The 26,505-nt window shown below is 42.3% G+C and overlaps 1 protein-coding gene across 3 annotated transcripts; it reads right to left on the reverse strand.

The window, feature by feature from the left end:
* Positions 1 to 364: 364 nt before the first annotated feature.
* On the reverse strand, positions 365 to 23,685 carry LOC120515840. 3 transcript variants are annotated; one of them, XM_039737169.1, is made up of 9 exons: positions 23,482 to 23,685; positions 13,016 to 13,064; positions 5,171 to 5,321; positions 4,751 to 4,840; positions 3,961 to 4,253; positions 3,213 to 3,436; positions 2,840 to 3,040; positions 2,267 to 2,450; positions 365 to 676 (listed from the first exon to the last, which is right to left on the reverse strand). In XM_039737169.1, exons 2-9 carry the CDS (start codon positions 13,038 to 13,040, stop codon positions 375 to 377), a joined length of 1,470 nt encoding a protein of 489 aa, XP_039593103.1. In that variant the 5' UTR covers positions 13,041 to 13,064; positions 23,482 to 23,685; the 3' UTR covers positions 365 to 374. The 3 variants fall into 3 exon arrangements, with proteins under 3 accessions (XP_039593103.1, XP_039593102.1, XP_039593104.1); XM_039737168.1 differs by lacking the exon at positions 23,482 to 23,685 and adding an exon at positions 17,285 to 17,547; XM_039737170.1 differs by lacking the exons at positions 5,171 to 5,321; positions 13,016 to 13,064; positions 23,482 to 23,685 and having other exon boundaries at positions 4,756 to 4,818.
* Positions 23,686 to 26,505: the final 2,820 nt, after the last annotated feature.

A 26,505-nucleotide genomic window follows, 5' to 3' on the forward strand; every position in this document is an offset into this window, starting at 1 on the left:
TGTGTCAGTGTGTAGTCAAGTGGTAGCTTCCATTGGGATAAATACCATGACTGTTCTTGTTTTGATTAAAAAAAAATAAAGTTGGTTTTCTTGAAGCCTTTGAACTCGGCGTCTTCTCTCAGGTGCAGGGCAGTGACTCACACATCACAATGGATACCTTTTGTTTCTTATTACATGCAAAAAGAAATACAATTGCAGTTGAACTTTGGCAAGAATAACCTCAAATCAAATGCAGCAAGACAAAATATAAGTTTCTGAATTGTTCACATTTTGCACAACTTTAATTTTGTTTGCTATCTTTTAATGAAAAGAAAACACAAGATGGTTGAATCAACATGTTGTATTTCTTTATTCCATCTACAGGTACAGGGACCTTATCGGCACACAGGACTATTCATCAAAGCTTCAAAGAATGAAAAATCAAATTCATCAGAATCTGACATATTTTCCAAAGAGAAACAAATCTGGAGCTCATTTCTACTGGTGTTTGCTTTTGGATGGCTTGTTCGATCACCATAAAGAAATACTATGTGGGGACGTGGATTGAACCCAAGAGTGGGAATTGTGCTGCTCCCTGTTGCAAATTGAAGAATGTGGACAGGGCGCAGTGTTTTCAAAAATGTCTCCTGTGCTTTGGTCAGTACCCTGAAATGCAATTTCTCTTCAAGTGTTTTACCTTAAAACAAAACAAAAAAAATCTTAAAACATGTCAGGTGAAGACACGCTAAACTGCCGTCTACATGAATAGAAATATTTTAAACACCACTATCAAAAACTGGTTGTAATTTATTGATGAAATGAACTCCCTGGTGAGATGCAGAGACCACTTCTTCTTTCAGCTGCTCCCGTTAGGGGTTGCCACAGCAGATCATCCTCTTCCATATCTTCCTGTCCTCGTCATCTTGCTCTGTCACACCCGTCACCTGCATGTCCTCTCTCACTACATCCATAAACCTCCTCTTAAGTTTTCCTCTTTTCCTCTTGCCTGGCAGCTCTATCATTAACATCTTTTTCCCAATACACCCAGCATTGCTCCTCTGCACATGTCCAGACCAACGCCATCTCGCCTCTCTGACTTTGTCTCCCAACTTAAGATGACCCTCTAATGTCCTCATTTCTAGTCCCGTCCATCCTCGTCACACTCAATGCCAATCTTAACATCTTTAACTCTGCCACCTCCAGCTCTGTCTCCTGTGCCACCGTCTCCAGCCCATATAACACAGCTGGTCTCACTACCGTCCTGTAGACCTTCCCTGTCACTCTTGCTGATACCCGTCTGTCACAAATCACTCCTGACACTCTTCTCCACCCGCTCCACCCTGCCTGCACTCTCTTCTTCACCTCTCTTCCACAATCCCCATTACTCTGTGCTGTTGATCCCAAATATTTAAACTCCTCCACCTTCGCCAACTCTACTCCCCTCATCCTCACCATTCCACTGACCTCCCTGTCATTCACACACATGTATTCTGTCGTGGTGGTCCTTCTGACCTTCATTCCTCTACATTCAGTAAAATAAGGAACTATTTAAATTTTATTATTAGCTGTTCAGCAGTACATAAAATTCATTTAATAATTATCTTAAATCTAACTAAACAGTCTTACTCTCAAGTTGGAGGTAAATTACCACACCTGCATTACCAACTTGCCATTAAAAATCAATATTCCATTTACTTAAGGAAGTTATTAATTTTACTCAAGATAATAATCACATTGCTCATTTTGATATATTGATGAATACTCAGTGTTTTCATATAAATAGATTCATGGTGTGCTGTTAAGAAGGAAAGGTTGCATTTGTGATGCAGACCATGTTTTTCAAAAACAATCCAACATTACTCATCTTCTAGAACCACAAAAAATCCTTAAAAATACATTTACTAGCTGACTGTCTAAGGTTGTAAGGTGCAGGGCTCAAAACTAAAGATTAATGTGTTGGGACGAACGTGAAGTTCCTGTATGCAAAAATCTAAACTTTATAGAAGGCGGCTGTCTGCATAAAGAACATAGCTTCTCCTTGAGCGCCTGCTTTGAGTGAATTGTTTTTTGGATATCAAGTCTCAGAGTTTGTGTCCACCATCATTGGGACTTTATGGTAGTGCATCAATCAAACATTTCTGCACATTGAATTCATAAATACTAACAGCTAGAGCACAGTGTACATTGATACATGCATTTATCTCTCTCTTTAGGGACATTGGTAATGGCAGCTGTGTTTGTGCCTTGCACTCAAGCTGATGGATACCTAAATATTGTTCCCACTCACCTTGTATATACTCGAGAAATTCAAGAAATTTTAACACCATCGCCTCCTGACCAAATCTGCTATGAAGTTCAGAATACCGTGGTTTAAACATTCCTGCAATATCATCGGCAGTAAATTCCTTCTTTACTTTAGGCATGTCAAGAAAAATATGCATGCTAGGATTTTCTCTGAAAAGTGGAAGTACCTGAAGACAAAAAGAAAATATTTGTCTTACATAACATTCACAAATCTTCGATTAGTTGCAAAAACCTGAAGTTATTGAGGTGGTATTTATCAAAGCTTCAGGAGCATGTCCTTTACTTCTGTTTATTTATTATTACACTGCACTTCTCCATTCCATCGATTTCTAAACTGTCCAAATAAATGGGACCAGTCAACATACGTATACAAGTGCAAAAAATGACAAGCAAAGAAATGACAAATCAAACTTGAGAATCCGCTTCAGTGTGTTTGTTGTAGCCAATGTCTTAATGTTAACAAGTCTCAAGAATTTAAACAAAAGAGACATGAAATGTTCATCGACTTACACAGAAACATCACACCACAAACATGCCACCATTAGAATCGAGTTACCTCGTAGTACGACAGTCCATCGATTAACTGATCGAGACAAGCTTGGCTTTTTAAGATTACATGAAAGAGGGCTGCCTTCTTCACCAAAGTATCTTTAGTATTCATATTAACTGGGTTTGGAAGACCTTCCACCTCAAAGCGCCAAGAGTCGCACCGCTTGACTGCGTCTTCCAGCTCTCTTTCTGTGCTCGATGTTTCCACCTAAAGAGGATAAAATGTTTATTTGTAAAGTCTCCTGGAGCTTCACATGACTGAGACACTTTAAACATTTTAAAATATTTGAATTTATACCAACAAAAATAAGGATCAGGATTTAAATCATCTCTAATCAGCCCCAATGTCATAAATCAGAGTCTCTGCATCCCAACAATACCTTCTTCAGCATTTCTCTAAGCTCAGAGGCTGAGACATCATCAGGCGTAGCATTCACTTGGAGGACATCTCCAGTCAAAATGTAGTCCACCACACAAGGTGCTAGACGTGCTGGGGGCTCACCCCCCTGGATCATTATGGTGGACATCATCCTCCCAATGGTCCGGTAAACTCCATTTTCCAAATGACTGGCATTCAGTTTTGGTATAAAACCAGTGGGTGACTCTGGAAAGAAGTACAACACAACATCTGCATGATCTTCACCACAAAGTGAACGGTGCTGATGTAAAGGGTCCTGAAATGCCGCATCATGATAAGCCGTAAAAGCAGATCACAAAGTGTTTGTCCACTGCAGAAAACATCTGTCACTGAGGTGGAAACAAAGATCTTTGAGTTTAGATAGATAGATAGATAGATAGATAGATAGATAGATAGATAGATAGATAGATAGATAGATAGATAGATAGATAGATAGATAGATAGATACTTTATTAATCCCAATTTATGGTCATGTGAAAATTCTTATTTTATACATAAGGGTGAAGTTATCATTTATGGAGTTCTCGTAAAGGACAGCAAAATAACAAATGAAACAGCCTGAAAACACAAGTTGGATATTTTTGGTTAGATTTTGGTTTTCAAAACTCTACTAAGAAGACCCGACTTTCTGAAACACCTTTTCAAAGTACCAGAGCAGACTTTACAGCAGCCTGAGAACAAAATGGAAACTACATGCTTAGGAAAAATACCTTCAAAGGCTCCGCTGTCTTCAAAGATTGCCTTAATAAGCCGACGAAAAAATTCTCGTCTTGGTCCTCCGCAGTCTGGTGGTTCCATTTCAAAAGCGTGCAGATCACAAGCAAATGAGACCATGAGCAAACCGTGGTGCCTTGCAAAGCTGTCCTGGTGAAAGTATCGGAAGGCTGTGGTCCAAACATCTACTCTACTGATGAAAATTCGTCTGTAGCTCGGAGTGATCACCTTTTTACTATGAGCTTGTAATAGTTCTGTTATTTTCTCCATGCTCATTATTTTGCTTGATCTTTAAAACATCAAACATGCTATATTACAATATACTCCATTTACAAGGAATAAACTGACTTTTTGCATATTTTCTCCTATAGGAACGATTAGTAGTACCAGCAGTTCCATTAAAGACTATCAAGTGGCTTTAAAGGTTATGTTTCCTAGTCGTTTTCTGACTTTAGTGCCACAGTTACTACAATGTTAATACCCAGTTCCTCAAAGATCTTCAGTAATTGCTGCAGTTTGTAATGTAATGTATTTTATAATACAATTCTTAATTAAGTTTCATTTGATATACAATATACAGTAATTAAATCAACAACAACATTTATTTATATAGCACATTTTCATACAAACAGTAGCTCAAAGTGCTTTACATAATAAAGAATAGAAAAATAAAAGACACAATAAGAAAACAAAATAAATCAACATTAATTAACAGTGAATAAGAGTAAAGTCCAATGGCCAGGGGGGACAGAAAATGTTTCTCAATTGTAAAGAAAATAAAAGTACCTCACATCTTGTGATGGATTCACAGAATCCTGCAGCAGACTTTCTCCAGTGGCCTCCTTGACATCTTCATCTTCCTCTACACCAGCAGGCCTTTAAAAAATGCACAATAGTGACTTGCTATGGTGGAAAACGAGCTCTCATGAACTTCACCAGATCAAACAGTTCACAGCAGCAGCACTCTTTTCCACTGCATTAGTCTGTCAAATTTCCTACAACTGACTGTTAAATAAGAAGTTTTTATTACTTCTGTACAAGTCATACTTCCATTTCTAGCACCTGCTTACTCTGATCTCAGCATTAGAGGATTTAAATTCCATCTTGTGAGCCGTGAAGCAGCAGCACCAAACTAAGCAAAGCACCGTCCGCCATGTCAAACCCAACTGGATTGAATTTCACAACTCATAACACACTGCAGCTTACGTCAAGTCAGACACGGGAGAAGAGTTCTCAGCGCCTTCACGCCTGTCATCCACTCTTCCTTTTTCCTGGTGTAACCGGCCACTGGATTTGGCATCCTGATGTCCTTCTTGGTTTTTCCTCGTATGTCTTCTCTGTCTCTGTCTCTGGCTTACTGCATTAAAAATTAATATCAGATCAGACAATGGACAGCACAGCTCCACTGAAGTGAATGGCAGCAATGTCATGAGCTCTCCACCCTCAATTCCTCTCCGTTCTTTCTTTCATCCTCCATTTCTCTACTTCTCTGAGGTGCTGGACTTTCAAAGTCACTGACAGACTGCATTGCATGTTCTTTCTACACAACGAAACAAATTTCCATGAGATGACTAGCAGTACGAACTTGAATAGAAACAAACACATCATTAGATCTTTGGTTTGTATTACCTTAGAAAGCGGTTTGCTAATCTCGCAAACATTTCTTGGAGGAAAAGACCAACATGGAGCGTAAACAAAAGAAGCAGCTCTTCACATATGGCAATAAAGTTGGACAACTTTGGCTAACACATCTCCAAATATTCTCTACTAATCGAAAAACTCATTTCCACAGTACAGTATTAAGCCCACTGGCATTAGTTCAGTGGCTTAATTAGGATAAATATAATGTGGAAAGTTCATTTTTACCAATACACACAACAAAGCAGAGTACCTGTAATCAATTCAAATTAATATGTTTTAATTAGGGGCTGGGCAAGTTAACATGTTATTATTGCGTTAACACATTAATTAATGCCAACGATTATTTTGTCGCACGTTAACACAGCTTTTGTTATTTTTATTATTTTGAAAGCCTCAGTCTCACTAGCGATCAATACAGATCAGTGATCCTCTTGTTACAGGGCTTTTCAATGCGCTTTTGCTAGAAGGAATGTTACTTTTGTTGATTTGACCTCCATTCCCTACGCGTGCATGGAGTAGCGAAGAGCAAACAGCTTCTAAAATGGCATGTGGAGAGACACCAAAGTGAACGCTCAAAGCAAAACGTTTTTTGCATTATCGCTGATTTGTTGGACTCTGATTTTGATGCAAGTGATCTGGAGATGTAGGTCGAAAACAAAAGTGAGGTACCGGCATCAGCTGATCGGTCCCCAGCTGATTGTGGTGCGGAACACGTTCGTGTAGCTGAAGCATCTATGGCAACGTTCGCCTGGGAAGACAGACACTTAGGATGACAGGAGGTACAAACCATATTGTATCTCACTGCAGTTGCCACCCGCACGCACTTGTCTCACAAAGACAGCCAGGCAGCCCGCCCGCCATGCACTCCTGCTGGCCGTCGAGCCACTGCTGTTGCAAACATTCGCCAAAGGCAGGCACTACAGGCAGCAACAGACGTTTTATGTTGTTTGTTGTGTGAAACCATTGCTTTGTCTGCTTTTTAGAAAACTGAGTTTTTTGGAAAAAATGTTAGCCCTCAAAGAGTTGCTACTGAACAAACAACCGTTTATGCTGCTCCCTGATAAAAGACAATGTTTCTGCTGGTATCTGTTCAGATAAAAAAGAAAACCAATTTATAAATGTTAACTTGCTGTTATAATCTTGTAACCGTGGCTCTCGACTCTGAGGGTAACTTCTTTTTCTATAACAAACTTGATAAAACGTTAATGCCCTGGCAGTGGCAAATAGCTTTGGTTTTATATTTGATTTGATTACATTAATGTTTAAGTTGAGATTTACAAGAAATATTTTAACTGCTACTATGTGAAGGGAATACATACTGCTGTTAAAAAGCACCTTACTTGTTTGAAGTGTTTGCAAACCAAATACACGCAATACACTACTTTTGAGTTCATTATTGAATTTTGCACATGACAATTTGATTGTTGCAATTAATCGCAACATTTCTCAGGCGCCACCGTGAGTAGCAGCCTTTCCAGCAGGTCCGTGTATGACTTTATCTTTCTACCTTTTACTCTATCATTCTCTATTTCACTGATCATTCCTACCACTTTATTTTATGTGGACTCATTCCCTGGACACTTTTTACTACTTGGACATGGATTTTTACATGCCGACACTTGTCTATTCAGGTAGTCAACTTCAAGCGCTGAGAACAAAGGCCCATGCGGTGTGGTTCCCTATTTACGTGATGAGGTAAGAAGGTCGTATTGTGGCAGCAGAGCCGGCGCTAAAATAAAAGCTAAGCGGCTAGCGAGAAAGTGGTGCTACAAACCTTCGGTGCCTTCTGTGATCCTGGGAAATGTGAACTCACTACCAAATAAGATCGACGAACTGGTTGCGCTGGTGAAAAATGTCAGAACCTACAAAGAATGCAGTTTATTGTGTTTTTGTGAAGCGTGGCTAACAACTAACATCCCAGATGCTAACGTGGAGCTACCCGGGTTTAGCACAGTTAGAGCGGACAGAGACGCAAATACCTGCGGGAAGCGGAAAGGAGGAGGACTCGCTCTCTGTGTGAACACGAGGTGGTGCAACTCTGGACACGTAAACATTAAAATCTCCACTCGCTGCAGGGACATCGAACTGTTGGCTGTAAGCCTGCGTCCCTATTACTTGCCCAGAGAGTTTGGACACGTCATTGTTGTTATTGTTTACATCCCTTCTCGGGCGGACGTGGAGATAGCGAGTGACATCATCCATTCCGCTGTTGCTAAACTACAAACGCAGCACCCTGAGGCACTTGTGCTAATCGCTGGAGACTTTAACCATGTGACACTGGACAAAACATTACCAGCCTTCTCCCAGTATGTGGATTGTTAACACCCGAGGAAATAGGACTATCGACCTACTGTATGCAAACTTTAAAGACGCATACAGCGCCACCCTGCAGATCATAACCTGGTTCTGCTTCAGCCTCACTGCAAATCAAGAGTGAAGGCGCTACCTACAACCAGACGCTCATTCAGGAAGTGGTCCCCCGAGGCAGAGCAGGCTTTGACAGACTGGAACTACGGACTGGGATATCCTGCAGGGGTCACATAGTGAGAACATTGAGGAGGTTGTTGACTGCACAACTGATTACATCAACTTCTGGATGGACATTGTACAGTAGTTCCAGTAAGAACAGTACGCTGCTATGCTAACAACAAGCCATGAATTACAAGTGACATCAAAGGCCTTTTGAACCAGAAGAAAAGCAGTACAGGAGAAAGTTGGAGCAGAAGTTACACAATAACAGCATGAAGGAAGTGAGGGATGTGATGAAGATCATCACTGGCTGCAGCTTGAAGTGGGGTGCCACCATCTGGAGAGGCGTGGAGAGAGCAAACCAGATGAACAACTTCTTTAACAGGTTTGATCACCCTAACCCACTCTCACCTCGGAGTACTGCACCCTCCATCCATCCTTCTACTGATACCGGCATAGGAGTGACATCCCCACCCTCAATTACAGCAGCACAGGTGAGCAGAGAGCCGAGGAGACTTTGTGCCAGCAAAGCAGCGGGTCCAGGTGGAGTATCGCCACGACTGCTGAAGGCCTGTGCGTTTGAACTAGGGAGTCCTCTACAGCACATCTTCAACCTGAGCCTGGAACAGGGGAGAGTCCCGAGGCTTTGGAAAACATCTGCTCCTTAAGGACAAGCTGACAGAGATGGGAGTAGATTCACACTTGGTGCCATGGATCATGGACTATCTTACAGACAGACCTCAATATGTGCGTCTCGGGAACTGCAGGTCTGACATTGTGGTCAGCAACACAGGAGCGCCGCAGGGGACTGGACTTTCTCCAGTCCTGTTCAGCCAACATACATCAGACTTCCAATATGACTCGGAGTCCTGCCATGTGCAAAAGTCCACTGACGACACTGATATTGTGGGCTGCATCAGGAGTGGGCAGGAAGAGGAGTACAGGAAGCTAATCAAGGACTTTGTTAAATGGTGCGACTCAAACCACTTACACCTGAACACCAGCAAAACCAAGGAGCTGGTGGTGGATTTTAGGAGGCCCAGGCCCCTCATAGACCCCATGATCATCAGAGGTGACTGTGCAGAGGGTGCAGACCTATAAATATCTGGGAATGCAGCTGGATGACAAATTGGACTGGACTGCCAATACTGATGCTCTGTGTAAGAAAGGTCAGAGCCAACTATACTTTCTAAGAAGGTTGGCGTCGTTCAACATCTGCAGTAAGATGCTGCAGATGTTCTACCAGACGGTTGTGGTGAGTGCCCTCTTCTACGCGGTGGTGTGCTGGGGTGGCAGCATTAAGATGAAAGATGCCTCACGCCTGGACAAACTTGTTAAGAAGGCAGGCTCTATTGTAGGAGTAAAGTTGGACAGTTTAACATCTGTGGCAGAGCGACGGGCATTAAGCAAACTCCTGTCAATCATGAAGAACCCACTGCATCCACTGAACAGTGTCATCTCCAGGCAGAGGAGTAGCTTCAGTGACAGACTTTTGTCACCATCCTGCTCCACTGACAGACTGAGGAGATCGTTCCTCCCCCACACTATGCGACTCTTCAATTCCACCTGGGGGAGTAAATGCGAACATTACTCAAAGTTATTGTCTGCTTTTTTTCTTTTTTTTTCATTTTTATTACTCTTTAATTTAATATTGTTTCTTTGTATCAGTATACTGCTGCTGGATTATGTGAATTTCCCCTTGGGATTAATAAAGTATCTATCTATCTATCTATCTATCTAAGGACCATTTTGCAGGTGCATGGACACCGGCGGAGCTTCAGGCTCATGAAGAGGTGAAAAGTGTGGCTGATCGAGTTGCCACTGACTCCAAGTGAGCCGTGAGAGGCAAACCCGGTGGTGAAAATGTGCAAGCAAAAGGACAAGGCATTGTGAAGCAGTGGTAGAGGGAGAGTCTCAAAGCTGAGGTCCAGACCTGGAACGCGGTTTGCAGCGCTAGTTCAGTAACCAAAAGCAGCAACGAAAAGGAAACATCTGCATCTCCATACGAGGAGGTTCGCCTGCTGCACAGCACTTAACATCCTGGTCGTGCCACATACCAGTGCAGCACAGAACATCTCTGCTGCGCCATTTGACAACACATCACTCCCAAACCCTGCTGATGTGCCCTCAACACCGGCAGCATGACCAAAGTGTGAGAGAAGATCGTTCAGGCGTTTCAACGAGTTCCTGCCGCAAGAAGTTGGAAGGTTCCGCTGGGGACAGTGACTTTGAAGGGAGGGCTATGCGATGGCACAGGACACGTTATATCAACTAGGGACGAGTCACCAAAAGATTGAGCTGGCATTGTATTATCAATAGCAAGGGGGCCATTAAAAATGACAACTGCACAGTTGCACAGGCTTTTCCAACTACTGCAGCAAAAAAGCAATCAGTCCCTTTAAGGACAGCGAGACTTAATAGCAGGGAATCCAGCCATTGTGGTACTCTGTGCCGATGCTACACTATAATATGACAAAAATACAAAGTGTCCCATTGCTACATGAATATAAATAAATTCAAATTATCTCATATATATTTCTCTTCTGGTTCGTCCTGCTTCCACTTCAAAACCGGTCCTGCCCACACGTAACCAACACGGCATTTCTCGATTCCTATTCGTCCTCTTCCACAGATAATTCAATCTCCTGGCCACGGACCATACTGTTTTAAAATACACGGGCACATTTATCACCAAATCTCTCCACTATACACTAATATCTTTACCTCTCCAGAATATGGACAGTTGTATGTTTTTGACACAGCGCAAGCTACTGAAGTATGCTTACAAAATAAAGCAAACTCTGCATGCAGCGAAAATGTACTTCTCCAGCTAGATTCCATGCTCAGAACCATCAACCCCTTCGCTAAATCATACAAAATACAGGCATGAAATCGCTCAGTCCAATCCAACAACATCTATACGAGTGGTTTTTAACGAAAACCCTGGGCAGGATTTACGACGATACAATGCCCCGACACGTCACACCGATGTTGCAGTGATTTTTGTCAGAGAAGATGGCGAACCCCCTACCGAAAGGGACATTTGCATCTATCCCAGAGGCAACTCCTGTAAACAGATTTCCCCGCTCAATATGAATTGCGATCCTGTGGTTTACTCACTTTTATTCCCTTACAGAGACACTGGCTGGCACAAAGATTTACAATATGTTCCCGAGAAAAGAACCGTCAAGCGAATCAGGCTTACTCAATGCCAATTTTACGTGTACAGATCATCAATGAGGAATACATTTAGTATTTTACGTGTACAGATCATCAATGAGGAATACATTTAGTATTTTGCACTCCAGCAGCAAACTATTCCAACAGTACGTCGTATATGCGTATGTTAAAACAGAGGGCACGCGTCTCAACTATCTCAGATTACATCAACAAGATCTGCGCATGGAACAATACAAAGGACTATCAGACGCACTGCAAGCGAAGGCTGAAAATAATAATGTACGTGTAGACAAAATTATCATATTATTTCCAGGAAGTCCAAGATACATGCAACAAGACTATTGTTGTACGTGGCTACGTCTACGGTTAGATCTTTCGACTCATTATCTGTCGTCTCCAGCAAAACACCAATTCACAACTGCGTCTTCTAAGAAGTATTTCTTTCTTCTTGATTTCTGAATTCCTTTCTCACCGTTTTCCGTTCCTATTCTTATACCACCGTATGCTACAGCGGGCGTCGGCTAGTGACATAATAAAGGCTAATTTCTGTCATGTTAAATTTTGTAATTAAATTGCACATTAACTACTTCAGAGTTAGAATTATGCATGGTCTTCGGATTTTGTGAGACGGTTTTGCTGTGAAGCTCGCAATATGGGGGTCAAAAGATCAAAATCACGTAATTAAAGAGATGACGTGAGAAGTATTCCATCAATCAAAGGGGCTTCTAACGCTACAGAGGACAAAGAATTGTGGGAAATTGAGGAACAAAGCCCTGCCAATTAACCTGTGCTATTTACTGTAAATGTTGAGAACTTGAAAATGAAAATGTGAGGTGGAAATGTTTTTTTAATTTTCATTTCCGCAGTTTCATTGCTGTTCAGGCTGATAATTGCATTTTCATTTTTGCAGCATTTTTTCATTTAGACTTTGAAAATGAAATCACAAAAGAGAGACTTCATTTTCATTTTAGTATTTTCATTTTTTATTTTTGCAGAAAATACCTCCTATAAGGGCATAGCATACATTCATATGGAGAAGGACATTTACTTAAATACAGTGTAGGCAGTGGCATTATAGGCTTTAAAGAAAGGAAGCATTGGGTGTTTGCGCTCCTGTAAGGGTTGCCTCTTGTAAGACTTAGAAATCAGAGTGCTTGACGCTTCCTCCTGCCTGAACTTACTGCCTATACTGGGCACCCAGTGTCTTGCCTACAGCCCCACCCCAAATCCTCCCAGAATTTTTCCTATTTGAATATGCAAATCAATATAAATACCCCCTTCCATTCTGTGTTTTGTTAAAAGCAAAAGCATGTGTAAAAAAGAAGAATTGAAACAAATCAAATGGAGGTGCTGCTCAGTGAAGTGAAGGCAAGTAAAAACAGACTGTTTGGTGGCTTAAGCAGTGGTGTAAGTAACAAAAGGAAACTGATGGAGTAGTACAGTGTGGTGGAGGCACTCAAAAGATCAGAAAGTCACAGAGTCCCCCAAATACAAAAATGTAATCAAATATCAACGTCGACCTGCAAAGACAAGTCACAGCTTACCACCGGAGTGTCATATTGAAGAGTATTAGGACCACAGAGAAGGAAGACAAAGATCTGTGTCAAGATTAAAGTCAAAATGCTGTGAAATGGCAGCCTCTCCAGGCTCTTATACTGCAGTGACATACCAGTGAATGCACTCATTAGGAGACAAACAGCCTCAGCTACGTGAAGACGACAATAACAACTCCAAAGATGGATGGCTGAAGATTAGACCTACCTTGACTGCCTTGAGCTCCATTCATTTCTTTATTTTCCAGCACAGTTATCTGCAGAAACAAACACATTCACAAGCTGTTATGTGATGCATAAGCGCCATAAAATCCAAGCCAAATGACGAGAGGAAGTCAAAGAGTTACAGTAAAATAAAACCTGAACTTCAACATAAAAGATTACAGATAATTCTAGTAAAGAAGATTTAAAAATATAATAGAATTAGTTTTGTAGCAAAGGACCACTTTATCTTTAGTATGATCAGTACTTATAGTGTTCTCTGGACACTGGCAAATGATGCAGAGAATTCCACATAGCAGCTTAGATTGAAAGTGAACTCATTTATTTGGAGATGTACACCTGTATTTGAATACTGTAGGTATAGGTGTATTTGTATGTGTGGTCTACAATAAAAAAGAATACATGAAACTTATTGATAAAGTACCCAAAGAACACTAGATGGCAGTATTACTGAAATTAAGCACTAGATTACCGGCAGTATAGAATCAAATCAATAACGTAATCAGTACATTTAAACGACTTTACATCTTAACATATAAAAACATAAAAAACAAGTATAATGCAAACGAACCCACCTCTGGTCATCAACGCACACTAATCTTAACTTGGTACACTTTTGATTCTTACTTATAACAAACAAATGCTTCTCTGTGCAGAATTGACTATTGCGACACTCATGCACCTTCTTCGCTTTTTTAACTTCCCATAATAGACACTCTTGTGCATGCTGGGAGATGCCCCTTTAAATGTGATCCGTGTCTGTTTATAATTGATATCTCTCTAACCGGTTTCGAGAGAGAGAGAGAGAGAGAGACAGAGAGAGAGCAAGAGATAGATAGTTAAAAAGTGAAAGATTGAAGAAAAAATAAACTGGAACCTCAAAATTAAAGACCACAATTATTTCTAGGAAAGCAGACTGAAAAATATCAGAGTGGATTCCTTAGAGGAGGTAGGCCCCGATGTCACAATAGTGTTTTTTTGTAATAAACTTTCTTCCTGCATTTAACCATGAAAGCTAAGAAACTCTTTTAAATTATTTAAATCCAGTAAATGATCGATCGTGTCAAACAACTCTTTACATTTCTGCCTATTGACTACAAACGCAGGCACAAGAAGTTGTCATCTTACGAATTTGGAATTGAAGCCCTCAGGCCCAGTATGGAGGTGAGCTCTGCTGCTGATGACCCACTGGAGGAGCGAGTTAAATGGACAGCCATGTAAAATGTAGGCAACATAAGTTGGCCCTTAAATGGAGTGTCTACAGTTTCAACAACTGATGGATTGTGAAAGACCAAGTGAGTGTCACAGACAGACCAGTGGAGAACACCTCACAAAGTCAGAGCCCCCAAACTTACAGAGAACCAATGACATGACCGAATATGAAGACGGTAGGAGACGGGATCTCAGCTCACCCAAGCAGTGTGAAGAGTTAGGAAGTCGCGAACAGCCAAAGTGGTCATCACCTGGGGCCTCATGTATAACGCCGTGCGTAGAACTCGCACTATAACATGACGTAAGCACAAAAGCTGAAATGTGCTTACGCACAGAAAACTCCAGATGCAGGAATCTGTGCACACTCCAACTTCCACGTTCTTCCGCTACATAAATCCCGGTCAGCATGAAAAGTAACGCTCATGCATGCGCTTTATGTAACGCCCCAACTCCTCCCAGAATTACGTCTCTTTGAATATGCAAATCAATATAAATCGCCCTTAAGCTCAGCCTTCTGTGAAAAGACAATGGGAAAAGCACGGGGGAAAATATAAGAATTTCAGCAAATACCAAGTGGAGGCAAAGGAAAAACATACTATTTGTTCAAATAAACCGTGGTATAATCAACAAAAGGAAGTTGATCGAGTGACATAGCGTGTTGGAGAAACTTGAAAGCTCACGTTCACAAAATCGCACAGTGCGGAAATAAAAAGAAGTCACATATCAAAGTCGCCGTGAAAAGCCGAGTTGTAGCCCACTGTCTGAGTGTCATATGAAAGCTTATTAGGGTACAGAGAAAAAAAGGCACACAGTGGGGAAAAAGCACGAAATGTCAACTTCAATCTCGACATTTCCACTTTAATCACAGTTTATTTTGTCAGTAAAGTAGAACATCATAAACTTTATCTTAAAATCGTTTAATTAACCAATTTCTCAAATCATATCATAATTAAAGTAGCACGTTAAATGCTTTGTTTTGTATTTGATCTTCTATGTGATCTATGTGTGTGAATCACTACGTGCTTCTTAAACTGGCTCTCTTCCTCTGACAAGACACAGAATCCATGACATTCGTGATATTACAGCTCTCTGAATAACTCAAATATTGAGATGTATACATGATATAATTTTCATGATGATAGGAGTTAAAGCACATTATTAAACATGAGTTTCACAGTGCAGTGATTGTGTGCGACCTTCGATGAAATAATTTATTGCAGCAGTACTCAGGGGCGGCTCTAGGCTTGTGGTGGCACTGGGCAGAGGAAGAATCGGTGGGTCCTTCGCCGCCAATGTCAGTAAGGTAGCTTATGCACGGTGGATGGCCACGTCCATTGCAGACACTGCATAGCCGCCTCGTGCTCATGACACAAGCATTTAACTTTTGCCGAAATTTGTCGCTGCGTTTTTAGCTGTGTTGTTATTTTCTCTTTCTGTTTTGATATTCAATATATATTGGCGTAGCCGTCACTGCAGTCAGTGCTTTTCTTTCCCCAAATACCCAATCACCACACAATCAGCTCTGTAATAAGACGTTAAGCCATCTGTAAGCTAAGAGCGCTGATTCTTCAAAACGTTTAAGAAACATTAAAATATCTTTGTAGTACATGTTCAATTATTCTATCCTTCACAACACTCCCAGTGAAGAATATAGATTATTTAAATGAATTTAGAGTTTTATCTGTATAATATAATAAACATATTTTGCTGCATTTCACCTTAAAAATTATATCGTTATCATATTTAAATACGTGCTTTATAAAGTGGCTCAGGTTGTGCGATATTATAACTATAGTACAAGTTTACAGTGAGGTGATTGTACTTATAAGTCCTAACAGTTCTACAAGGAGCAATTGATTGAGTGCAGTTTGGGATGAAACTGTTTCTGAACTGCGAGGTCCGTACAGGAAAGGCTTTAAAACGTTTTGCAGTGGCTGAGACAGCGTGTCCATGAAACTGTATACCGATAATTCTCTTTTCGATCAGCTGCTGCTGTGATTCCCACTCAGATACAGTGATATAAATACTCCGAGTGGTGCAGTGAGAGTAATATGGAAAAAGATGATCTGCTGTGGCAACTCCTAACGGGAGGAGCTGAAATAAGAAGAAGAAGAAGGTGCAGTGAAAGTAACAACGCTAAAGCAGTTATGCTATTTGGAATACTATGGCTATTCCCTGGACCATTATATCGTTACAAGTTAATTACAATCAGATACATTACACTAATAAACAATATGAGTTGCAGTGTATTTATAAAGCCGCATCAGGAAAATAATGAGTAATCACACAAGAACAGTAGCACTGCTTTGATGCTGGGTGCTGCCAGTCTGCAAAACCGAGCGGAGAACTTGCATACGACAAGGCATGAGGTACCGTGGAAAAGTGCGAGGCTTTACGCCAAGTGTAGGTTTTATACATCGCGATTTGAACGTGGAAAAGTTCTTATGCAACATTTCTGTGCGTACGCACCATTTATACATGAGGCCCCAGGTGTGGTACAGCGGGTCATGTTAAAAGGGACAGTTTTTAAAATAAATAATTGCTGCACTCACGGCGTAGCGAGGGGCCATGGGTAGTGTGGTGGAAGCGGTTCCTGGGGAATTCGTGATGTGGGTGTTTCTCTCCCAAGTGCACAGGTAATAAACATATACTGGTGTAATGCATGTCTTCATGAAAATTATATCCACTGTACATCTCCTCATTCTAAATGTTCAGAGAGCCGTCAAGTCGGCAATTTAATGAGCTCATTTTGGCGATTCATCACAATTGGAAGACAGTTTAAGAAGTTCGTAGCGGCAAACACTTTAAATACGAAGCGTTAAAATCGATTATATGATGGACTTTATGACGTTCTACTTTAATTACGAAATAAACTAAAAGATCAGCGTGGACATTTCGACATTAATCACGAAATTGACTTTTATTCCTTCACTGTCTGTTTTTCCTCCGTGTCCCTAATACTCTTCCGTAATGCGAACACAAATATAAGTCAACAGCACACAAAAAAAAACTAGGAGAAAATTAATGACAGAGTTCAGCTCACCTAAAAGCGAACAGAAGCCGCCCTGATCAGCGGCGTGTCGCTCACCGTTTGATGTCCGGCGCTGCTGTCACTTTCAGCCCAACAGACTAAGACGGCGAGCGAGCGCGAGGCTTCCTAACAGAAGACATTTCGATCTTCATCAGTCAGTGTGAACACGAAATGGACGAGCAACACACTCGACACGAGGAGCGAACAAGCGAGACGCGGGCCGAACGAAGGCCACACAGCGAGAGCTGCAGAGAGACGAGGATGTGTGATGTGACACGGGGGGCTACAGTGGAGGTGCCGACACTTCGTTCATTTTCTATCCACGGCTGATTTGATCCGTCGATTAATTTAGCACATGCAGTTTAAAAGTATTGAGTATTTAATTCAATAAAGCTCTATCTTAACGGAGGTACGCGAGTTTAATCCTGAATTCTTCCCTTTGGGCTCACTGGTCTCTAATTTTAATAACTACTGACTATCCACATAATGATGTCTGTTAATAACAGGACAACGTGTATTAGGAGCAACTAAAGAGAAGGGAGTGAGTTAAACAGAAAAGGGGAAGACCTGAAAACAACAACAAGAACACTGAGAATAATGAGAAAAGAGAAAATGGAGAGATGGAGACAGAGAAATGAAGGTGGGCCCTGCACTTGTGTCACACACACCGTCATGTCAGCCCTGAAGCACAGCCTGGTATATGACGTGGGCAGAGTGGCAGACAAACTGCTAAGAATTAGCAAATCATGAGGGACACCAACTCACCTTTTAAAAACTCTTTTCAGGTTCAGCTGCCTTAAAACTGAATCTTCACTACCTGAACTGAAAAAGAGAAGAATGGCGACTATCACAGAGACAAAGATTACTAAGATCAGCTTCATTCACTTCATGCTGTCTACCAGCACAGTGCCATTTGAATGTCGTCACACCACAGATCACACAGCCAGAGCACACAACATAATGCCAAACGTCACCCTCTCCATACCAGGCATACCCACTGGCACATGTTGTTGGCACACTGGGCTCAGTGGTGCTGCACACTTACAGACTCACAGTTGATTCCTGGCCTTCACAGCAGCGAGTCTTCAGTTCCCCTCAGATGGTCAGGCTGAGCAGTCAGACTTGAAGAGTTCAGCTGGTGAGCCCAAGCAGAATGAGCAGATCACAAAGTGCCGAGTGCCTTTAAAGACTTTAGTCATGGTGTGCCTGGAGGTCCTGAACGTTCTGCATCTCTGACACTTTTTGTCCAAGCACAAATGTTAAAAGAGTTGGACTGTCTGGAGGCTTTCGCTCTTCACAGGAGTTGCTGCCACCTTCTCAGACGCCCTTCGCCTTTTGGTGAGAGCTGTGTGGTGGGCTGCACTACAGCCAGAGCTTCCTCTTCCTCATCCTAATTTGTGTCAAGTGACTTGGGAACACAGGGGTGCCTGCTGAAACAGGAGGCCGAATTCTCTGGATGCCTCACAAAGTGCTCTGGGGAGCAGAAGAACAACTCACTCGGATGACTATAAAGATGCCACGAGTGCCAGTGTGTGCCAGTTGATGACTGGATGGGTGCCATGAAAGTGCAGTGGGCACCAAGTCAACAGCAATCCAAGAGCTATGGCCTGGACATAAGAACACAGTTTTCCTCCATGGCACTAGAGGGCATGTAAATCCGTCATTGCCAGCAATGCTGGCTCTTCTGTCCAGATGGAGATTGGGGGGAGATCAGAGGAGACCTGCGGGTAGCCCCTCAAATGGCAGCACAGACTGGCCACAGGGTACAGGTGGAGCTCAGGGACTTTAGGGACGTCTGGCCCGTCACCCATTAACTGCATTTTGGAGCTCATGATTTCACAAGGCAACGTGACTTTGTAGGGACTTTTGTGACTCCAGCAGTGGTTTATGGGATTGACAGAGAAGCAGGACAGAAGTGGGTAGAAAGCATAAATTATGTGAATTTCCCCTTGGGATTAATAAAGTATCTATCTATCTATCTATCTATAAATAATCATCAAGTCATTATTAACGAGGTCCACCTCTAAAGCTGGGTTTGTAAATAGAGCTCTAACAATGGCTACCATGAAGCAATCGGGGACAATGTCATTTAAAGAATGTGGACAAATCAAAATATAGCTTATGTGTGCACACTGAACTCATTAATCCACTTGGGTTTGTTCTTCTTCATTAAGTGGATTCAGCTTGGTCACGGTGAGCGGTAAAATGATCCATTCAAATAAACCAGTACCACCTGGACCAGCGGCATCAATAGTCAGAATTCTGATCTTTGCTTCGCTACGTTCAAACCTCAGAACATTAGAAGAGTTGTGACAAGAACTGGCCATTCAGAGCTCGCCGATCCTGTCCACCAAATGAACATCAAGTCGAAATCTGAAGGCCCCTAAAGTCCTGCTCTCCACCACACTCATTATTCTCTTTTTCCATGTGTCTGTGTGAAGATAAACCTTATAAAATGTGAGTGGAATGTGCCCTTGATAAGTTCCCTAATGTGTTCCTATGTTCTTTTTGAAGACTTTATTTTAAAATCAATCCACTGGACTCATTCATTCCATATTCTTTCATTGATGTCCCCTCTAAATCCCCATTTGTTAAAACTGAACAGGTCCAAGTCCTTTAACGTCTCCTCAGAGCTCAGACCTCTCAGTCCATTGCTCTTTGTTGTTCCCCCTTCAGCTCCTGCTTTGTCTTTTTTGAAACACGGAGATCAAAACCAGAACTCCCGATGAGGCCACACCAGTGTGGATCTCACTTAAGCAGGACCTCCTTGGCCTTCAACTCCATACATCAAGGCGCTATATAACCTAACATCCTATTAGTTTTCTCAATCACATCTGAACAATGTATGTGTGTGTGTGTCTACAGTGACTCTCACGTCCTTCTCATAAGTTGTACTGTCAAATTCCAGACCCCTGTAAAAAGGCTTGTGTATCTTTAAGGCGCTGAGGGCCTGTCACGTGAAAGCCATCGGGGTGTGTAGTGGCCTTGTGACTTTAGATGCCACATGTGAGCTGGAACTGCTGGAGATGACAGGGGAAGTTTAAAGTTTGTTGACCGAGACTGTTCTGTACTAATAATCATGTTAATAATCTACATCACTCAGTGTTTATTATTATTATTACCATAAATACATTTAATACCATTCAGTAGACTAGACAGTGTTTATACTCTGTTTAATGTAAAGCCTGCTGATAATAATTAGTGGGTTATTACATTGAACCTTTAAGAGATGTTATGTACTAATACAGGTGGACACCTGGTACGTTACTGCATTGAGTCTGTAATTGTAAATGTCTTACGTTGATAGTTAATGTCTAGCTACAGCGCCACCTATTGGAGGTTTACTGTATTGCAGAGTGAAATAACATTCATATACAATATGTACTAAATGTTCTGTGTTTGTTGTTTACCGTGTTAGGACACACATACGCCTCCCTAAACTTACCTGTTCGGCTGTTCTGTGTCTGCTGGATTAACTCCTGTGTTCTGACCGACACACCACAGAGACTACAGCAAACTACAAGTCTGCCCTCCCTACATTTTAAAGCTAACTTGTCAACACCCCCCATTGTCTATTCATATGTAACATGTCCTACTTTATATTTCCTTCTGTTAAACTTCCTCTGCCACCAGTGTGTCCAAGCCTGCCTGCTCTCCAAGTTTCTCTGGAACACTTCAGCCGATTCTCCATTATCAGTCCCCCCAGCTAGTTTGGTATCCTCATCAAACGTAACCAGCTTCTTGACTTGTGCATTAAAAAGGGCAGCAACCCCAACACTGACCCCTCATAGACACAACTTTCTACTACACCTCATTCTGACAAGGCTGGTCTCCACAAAACCCATTGGTTTCCTAATTTTGATCCAAGTTTGTAGACACCTGCACATCTTGAGGTCCCCCGGGTTCCAGTTTGATCACATCGTTCATATGGGACCTTCTTGATAGCCTTCTGAACACCCAGATCAATAATCTCAAGCTGCCCATCTGAACCCGAGTGGACTGCTCACTAACACACCTGTTCTTGACGTGCTGCTCAGTATGTGGGACTTTTCTTACTTCTTCACACTCTTTGCTCTTTCACTCTCCGTAGACTTAAAAGCTCATCCCAGTTCATCCTTTGGAGACTTTGCCCTGTCTGATCACAATGCACCCTAATCAAATGAAACTCATCACCTCTGTTTTAGTTGACTCCCCTGTGCCTCCAACTCACATGACACAAATTAGGATGAGGAAGCTCTGGGTGAACAGCAGCCCACCACACGGCCCTCACCAAAAAGAGGACATCTGACAAGGCGGCACCAGCAGCAGCCCACGTAAAGAACAAAAGCCTCCCAACAGTGCAACACTTTTAACATTTGTGCTTGGACAAAAAGTGTCAGAGATGCAGAACGTTTAGGACCTCAAGGCACACCATGACTAAAGTCTTTAAAGGCACTCTGCACTTTCTGATCTGCTCATTCTGCTTGGGCTCACCAGCTGAACTCTTCAAGTCTGACTGCTCAGCCTGACCACCTGAGGGGAACTGAAGACTCGCTGTTGTGAAGGCCAGGAAATCAAATGTAAGTGACCAGCACCACTGAACGCAGTGTGCCAACGACATGTGCCAGTGCGTATGCTGGGTATGGAGGGGTGGCGTTTGGCATTATGTTCTGTTCTTTGGCAACGTGATCTGTGGTGTGATGACATTTTGAAAGGTGCTGTTCTGGATGAGAGTCAATGAAGCTGATCTTATGAAGCTTCATCTTTTTGACAGTCGCCATTCTTCTCTTTTTCAGTTCAGGTAGTGAAGCTCCAGTTTTCAGTCTGCTGAACCTCAGAATTTTTAAAAGGTGAGTTGCTGTTCTTCATGATTTGCTAATCCTTAGGAGTTTGTCTGCCTACCTCATCTTACAGACTGTACTTCAGGGCTCACGAGACAGTGTGTGTGTGTGTGTGTGTGTGTCACACAAGTGCAGGGCCCGTCTTCATTTGCTTGTCTCTGTCTCTCCATTTTCTCTTTGCTCTTGTTGGTGTTTCCTGGCCTTCCTTTTCTGTTTCACTCACTCCCTTCTCATTATCTGCTCCTAATTCACTTTCTCCTGTTATTAAGGGACAGCATTGTGTGGATAACCAGTAGTCCTTAAAATGAGTGTCCAGTGAGCCCAAAAGACATGATGGAAACAGAAAAAGTGATCAAGTAGATGAAAAATAAAGGGAAACGTCTGAGATGTGAATATCCTGTGCCTTTAAACCAACCTGAGTGGGCATAAAAAGATGGCTGCTCTGCTTTGTAGACGTGTGGCCTCGAAATATTTAGATGGCCTGACTGGGAATGTCGGGTTTGCTGTGATGGTCCACGTTGAGAGCCCCTCCGGATTAAGGCGAGTGCGGTGTGGGTCTTCACACATGAATTGTTGTCGTGCCCCGCTGAGCCCAGCCACCCAACCCAATGCCTTTTCACTGATCGTCGTCTCTGTGTGGCCTCCGTTCGGCCCTCGTCTCGCTTGTTCGCTCCTCCTATTGTGTGTGTTGCTCCTTCATTTCAGGTCCACGCACTGACAGATGGAGTTCGAAATGTCTTCTGTTAGGAAGCCTCGCGCTGGCTTACCGTCCCCATGTGTGCAGTTGCTTTATAATTACGGAATTATTGGGGCCACAGAAATAAACAATTAGGGCAACAGTGAAGGAAACAAAGATTCATTACGTGATTGAAGTCGACATTTCCATTTTAATCCCGTAGTTTGTTTCATGATTAACATAGAACGTCGTAACCCCCATCTTAAAATAAATGTTTATACAGCCCTCCACCATTTAACTGGCACGTTACCTATGACCAGGATGAAATTTCACTGGTGGGATCCACATTAAACACCTCCCAATATATTTTAATAACCAATGGGTTCAATGAAAACAATTATTATTTCTAACTGTTACACTATTTCAAAGTAATGATTTATAAACACTCACTCCTTTTTATTAATTATTTGAATGCAACCACCATGTAAGCACTTCACACAATCATGGATAGAAAACAACAAACACAAAAAAAACATGAAACACATGTATTTAAACACACCGCTTATGGGATATTATCACAGTTCAACTTAAATTTGAGTTTCAGCACAAGTAAGGTTCACACATAGAAATCAACAATAAATATATATTAAAAACAAATCGTTGGCGCGCTTAGTTGGAGCTCATATGCAGTACATAACTTCACGTGTACTCACGGTGTCCTTCCAGAACTTTTCCCCACACTTCTCATTTTCCTCCTTGGTTAAACACAGGAATCTCACGGCTCCGTCTGGGATGACGCCAGCAGCTTCGTCTTGATGCGGGATTTATTTGCGTTCCCTGATTAGTTGTTACCTCCTGTGATATTTCTGACACTGCTTATTTGCATTTTCTCCTTCTGGGATAAATCATGTCAGACGTATTGCATGCCAGCTGTGCCCTCTGTGGAATGCGGCTGTGGCGGTCCTCCATAAAGTCCTTATCACCGAGCTCTGTGTCGCTTAAAAAAGGGAAAGCGAGCGACTGTGCAGCCGCGTTTTTTTCTCTTCAACAGGTGACGTGCCCACCTCTTGGCGCGCGAGTTCCCTTCCCTTGGCGCCGAAAGCCGCGCGCGCTCTTAGCATCAAATAAACACGTTTACTATTCTACCCAACTAGGCGGGTGCTACATTTAATTTAGCAGAGTTTGTCAAACCCATCGTAACTGAAGCGGCTTCTTAAACGGCCTTCCTCTGGCACATGGAGTTGGTCTCGTCCGTTGCGAGAGATGGATGTCTGAATTGGAGCTCCGCTAGCAGCGGTGTTATTTTTTATATTATCTGCTTATTATCCTAAGATATCCTGTATTTATTCAACCCGAGGGGCACTGCTACAGTATATGTAAGCATATATAAACATAGCCAACAAGAAAGGGGGTCCGAAAGAACCGAAAAACTAAAGCTGCACCCAAGCTAAGATCAGCAAGCCCTAGTTCAAGATACGGCCTTTCTGAGACAGACCTGGATCAGATGGGCGAAAGTACAGACTCCTCGGGACCAAGGTCCGCTACATCGTCACCGGCTGAGAGCGAAAATGGAGCGAATGACGATCGTGAGTGCAGATCTCGATAGCTCGCCGATCGGAGAAGATCACCTGAAACTGGAAAAGGCCTTGCAGTCCGCGGTTTCAATTACTCCACGTGAGCCGGGAACAGCGGCGACACCGGCTACAATAGAGCCTGCCCTGCCGCTTCACCTACGGTGGCAGGAAGCACAATTGAACTGTCTGAACTGAAGGTGATGTTCGCTGAGCTCATGCAAGAGATAAAGAAAAGCGAGAAGGCAAGGGTAAAGGCAAATGAGAAACTGAGACAGGAGTTGAAAGAGGCAAATGAATGGCTGCGACAGGAGCTGCGCCAGGTACTCTGTAAAATTGAAGAGCACATTCGGGAAAACTCGGTTAAACTGAGCACGCTTGCTGATCAACTGGAGGATGTCAAGGAGACATTCACGACTCGGATTGAAATAGCTGAAAATTTAACTGCCTGTGCCGAAGAAAAAGCAGTAGGCCTAAATGTCAGCTCCGAATGCAAAAAACTCGGAGACAGACTGGCTTAGGACTGACGGACTTTTTTCAAAACATGGCAGGATCTAATCAGTAATCTTTTAAAATAAGCTCTAAAAGCACAGAGGAAGCAATTATTTCCCTATTTCTTTGCCTTCTTCATTCATCTCTATTGGCTTATCAAATTTATTAATGTAGGTATGTTTACAAGCCGTAAATTTCACACCGTTTGCCTTGCTCTCTCTCTCAGGGGTGGGGATCGATTTGTCCTTAATTCAATTTTTCTTTTTTGTAAAAACTTGATTGATTTGTATGGATCGCAATAAAATTAATAAAAAAAAAAAATTACCGATATGACGGCTCTCTGAACATTTACATTACGGAGATGTATATTAGATATCACTTTCATGATGCTATGCATTACTGCATGTATATGAACTTTTACTAAAACAATGTTAATAGTAATAAAGCTAACAATTCAACACACAGAGTGCACGGTGGCTCAGCAGTAGTGCTGCTGTCTCGCTAAGGGGGTCACGTCCCGGCTGTTCCCTGCATGCTGCACGTTTTCCTGGTCGGTTTCCTTCCAAAGACGTGTAGGTTCGGAGATTCGGTGAATGTAAATTGAGTCTGCTAGTGTCGGTGTGCACTTTGATTCAGCTGCGATGTGCGTGCTGGGATGAGCACGACCCAGAATGGATGAAATAATGAGTTTAAGTCTGCTTTCAAAAATGAGAAATGGATAAAACCCGCTTTGAACGAGTTTTTTTTCTCCAATATTCAACCTTTAGTTAAACATTTCTTGAAAAACTTTGTTTCCCTTGTTTCTGATGAACAATTAAACAGAGCTACTGTTTAATGTTAGACTGAAGTCAAAACGGCTCAATCCATCAGGTGGCATAAGCGGACATTTATTAAAGTTGATAAAATACACAGAGCCCTTTATAGGACAGCCAATGCAATACAATGAGAACTGCCGCCGGCTCGCTACTGCATCTTGGGTTCGGCGTAGCCTTTCTATTCAAACATGGAAAGAAAATTCAATTAACTGTCACCCGTCTGGAACAGACAGCACGGTGACATCTGAGCTCCGCTGGATCTCTTCGCCTTCCGCTTCCTCTCCGCTCCTGGCACTCGCGATGTCCTTCTCCGAGGTGGCCACACTCGCCGTCCGATCGTCCAGCTGGGATCTGATCTTGTCAAGTCAGATGTGTGTAGTAGCGGTGTCCTCTCGGCTTGCTTGTTTTTTTTCTTTCTCTTTTTGATTTTCCCGCACGATGAGCTGTTGTCAAGGCAACCACAGTACCATTGACTGGAACCCGGAAGTTTCTGTGCAAAGGGTCCTTTATCTTTTGGCTGCCTCCTCCATTGCCTCTGTTTCTTTCACTACAGACAACAAACGTCAGATACTAAAATGCAAAGACGAGAAACATAAAGACACAAAGGTCACCAGACCCTGATACAATGTGAGAATGTTGTACCTGTGACATCATAGATAATAACAGTATTCTAAATGAATTACAATTATATATAAATCTCCACAACGTGGCTCCCCTACCTCACTGATCTACTACAGCAGGGGTTCTCAACGTCGATCCTGGGGACCCCCGGTGGCTGCAGGTTTTTGTTCCAACCAGATTCCTAATCAGTGACAACACCTTATAGCACTGATCTCATTTAATTAGCTGGTATTTTTCT

Source organism: Polypterus senegalus, chromosome 15, assembly GCF_016835505.1.
Source record: "Polypterus senegalus isolate Bchr_013 chromosome 15, ASM1683550v1, whole genome shotgun sequence".
NCBI lineage: Eukaryota > Metazoa > Chordata > Cladistia > Polypteriformes > Polypteridae > Polypterus > Polypterus senegalus.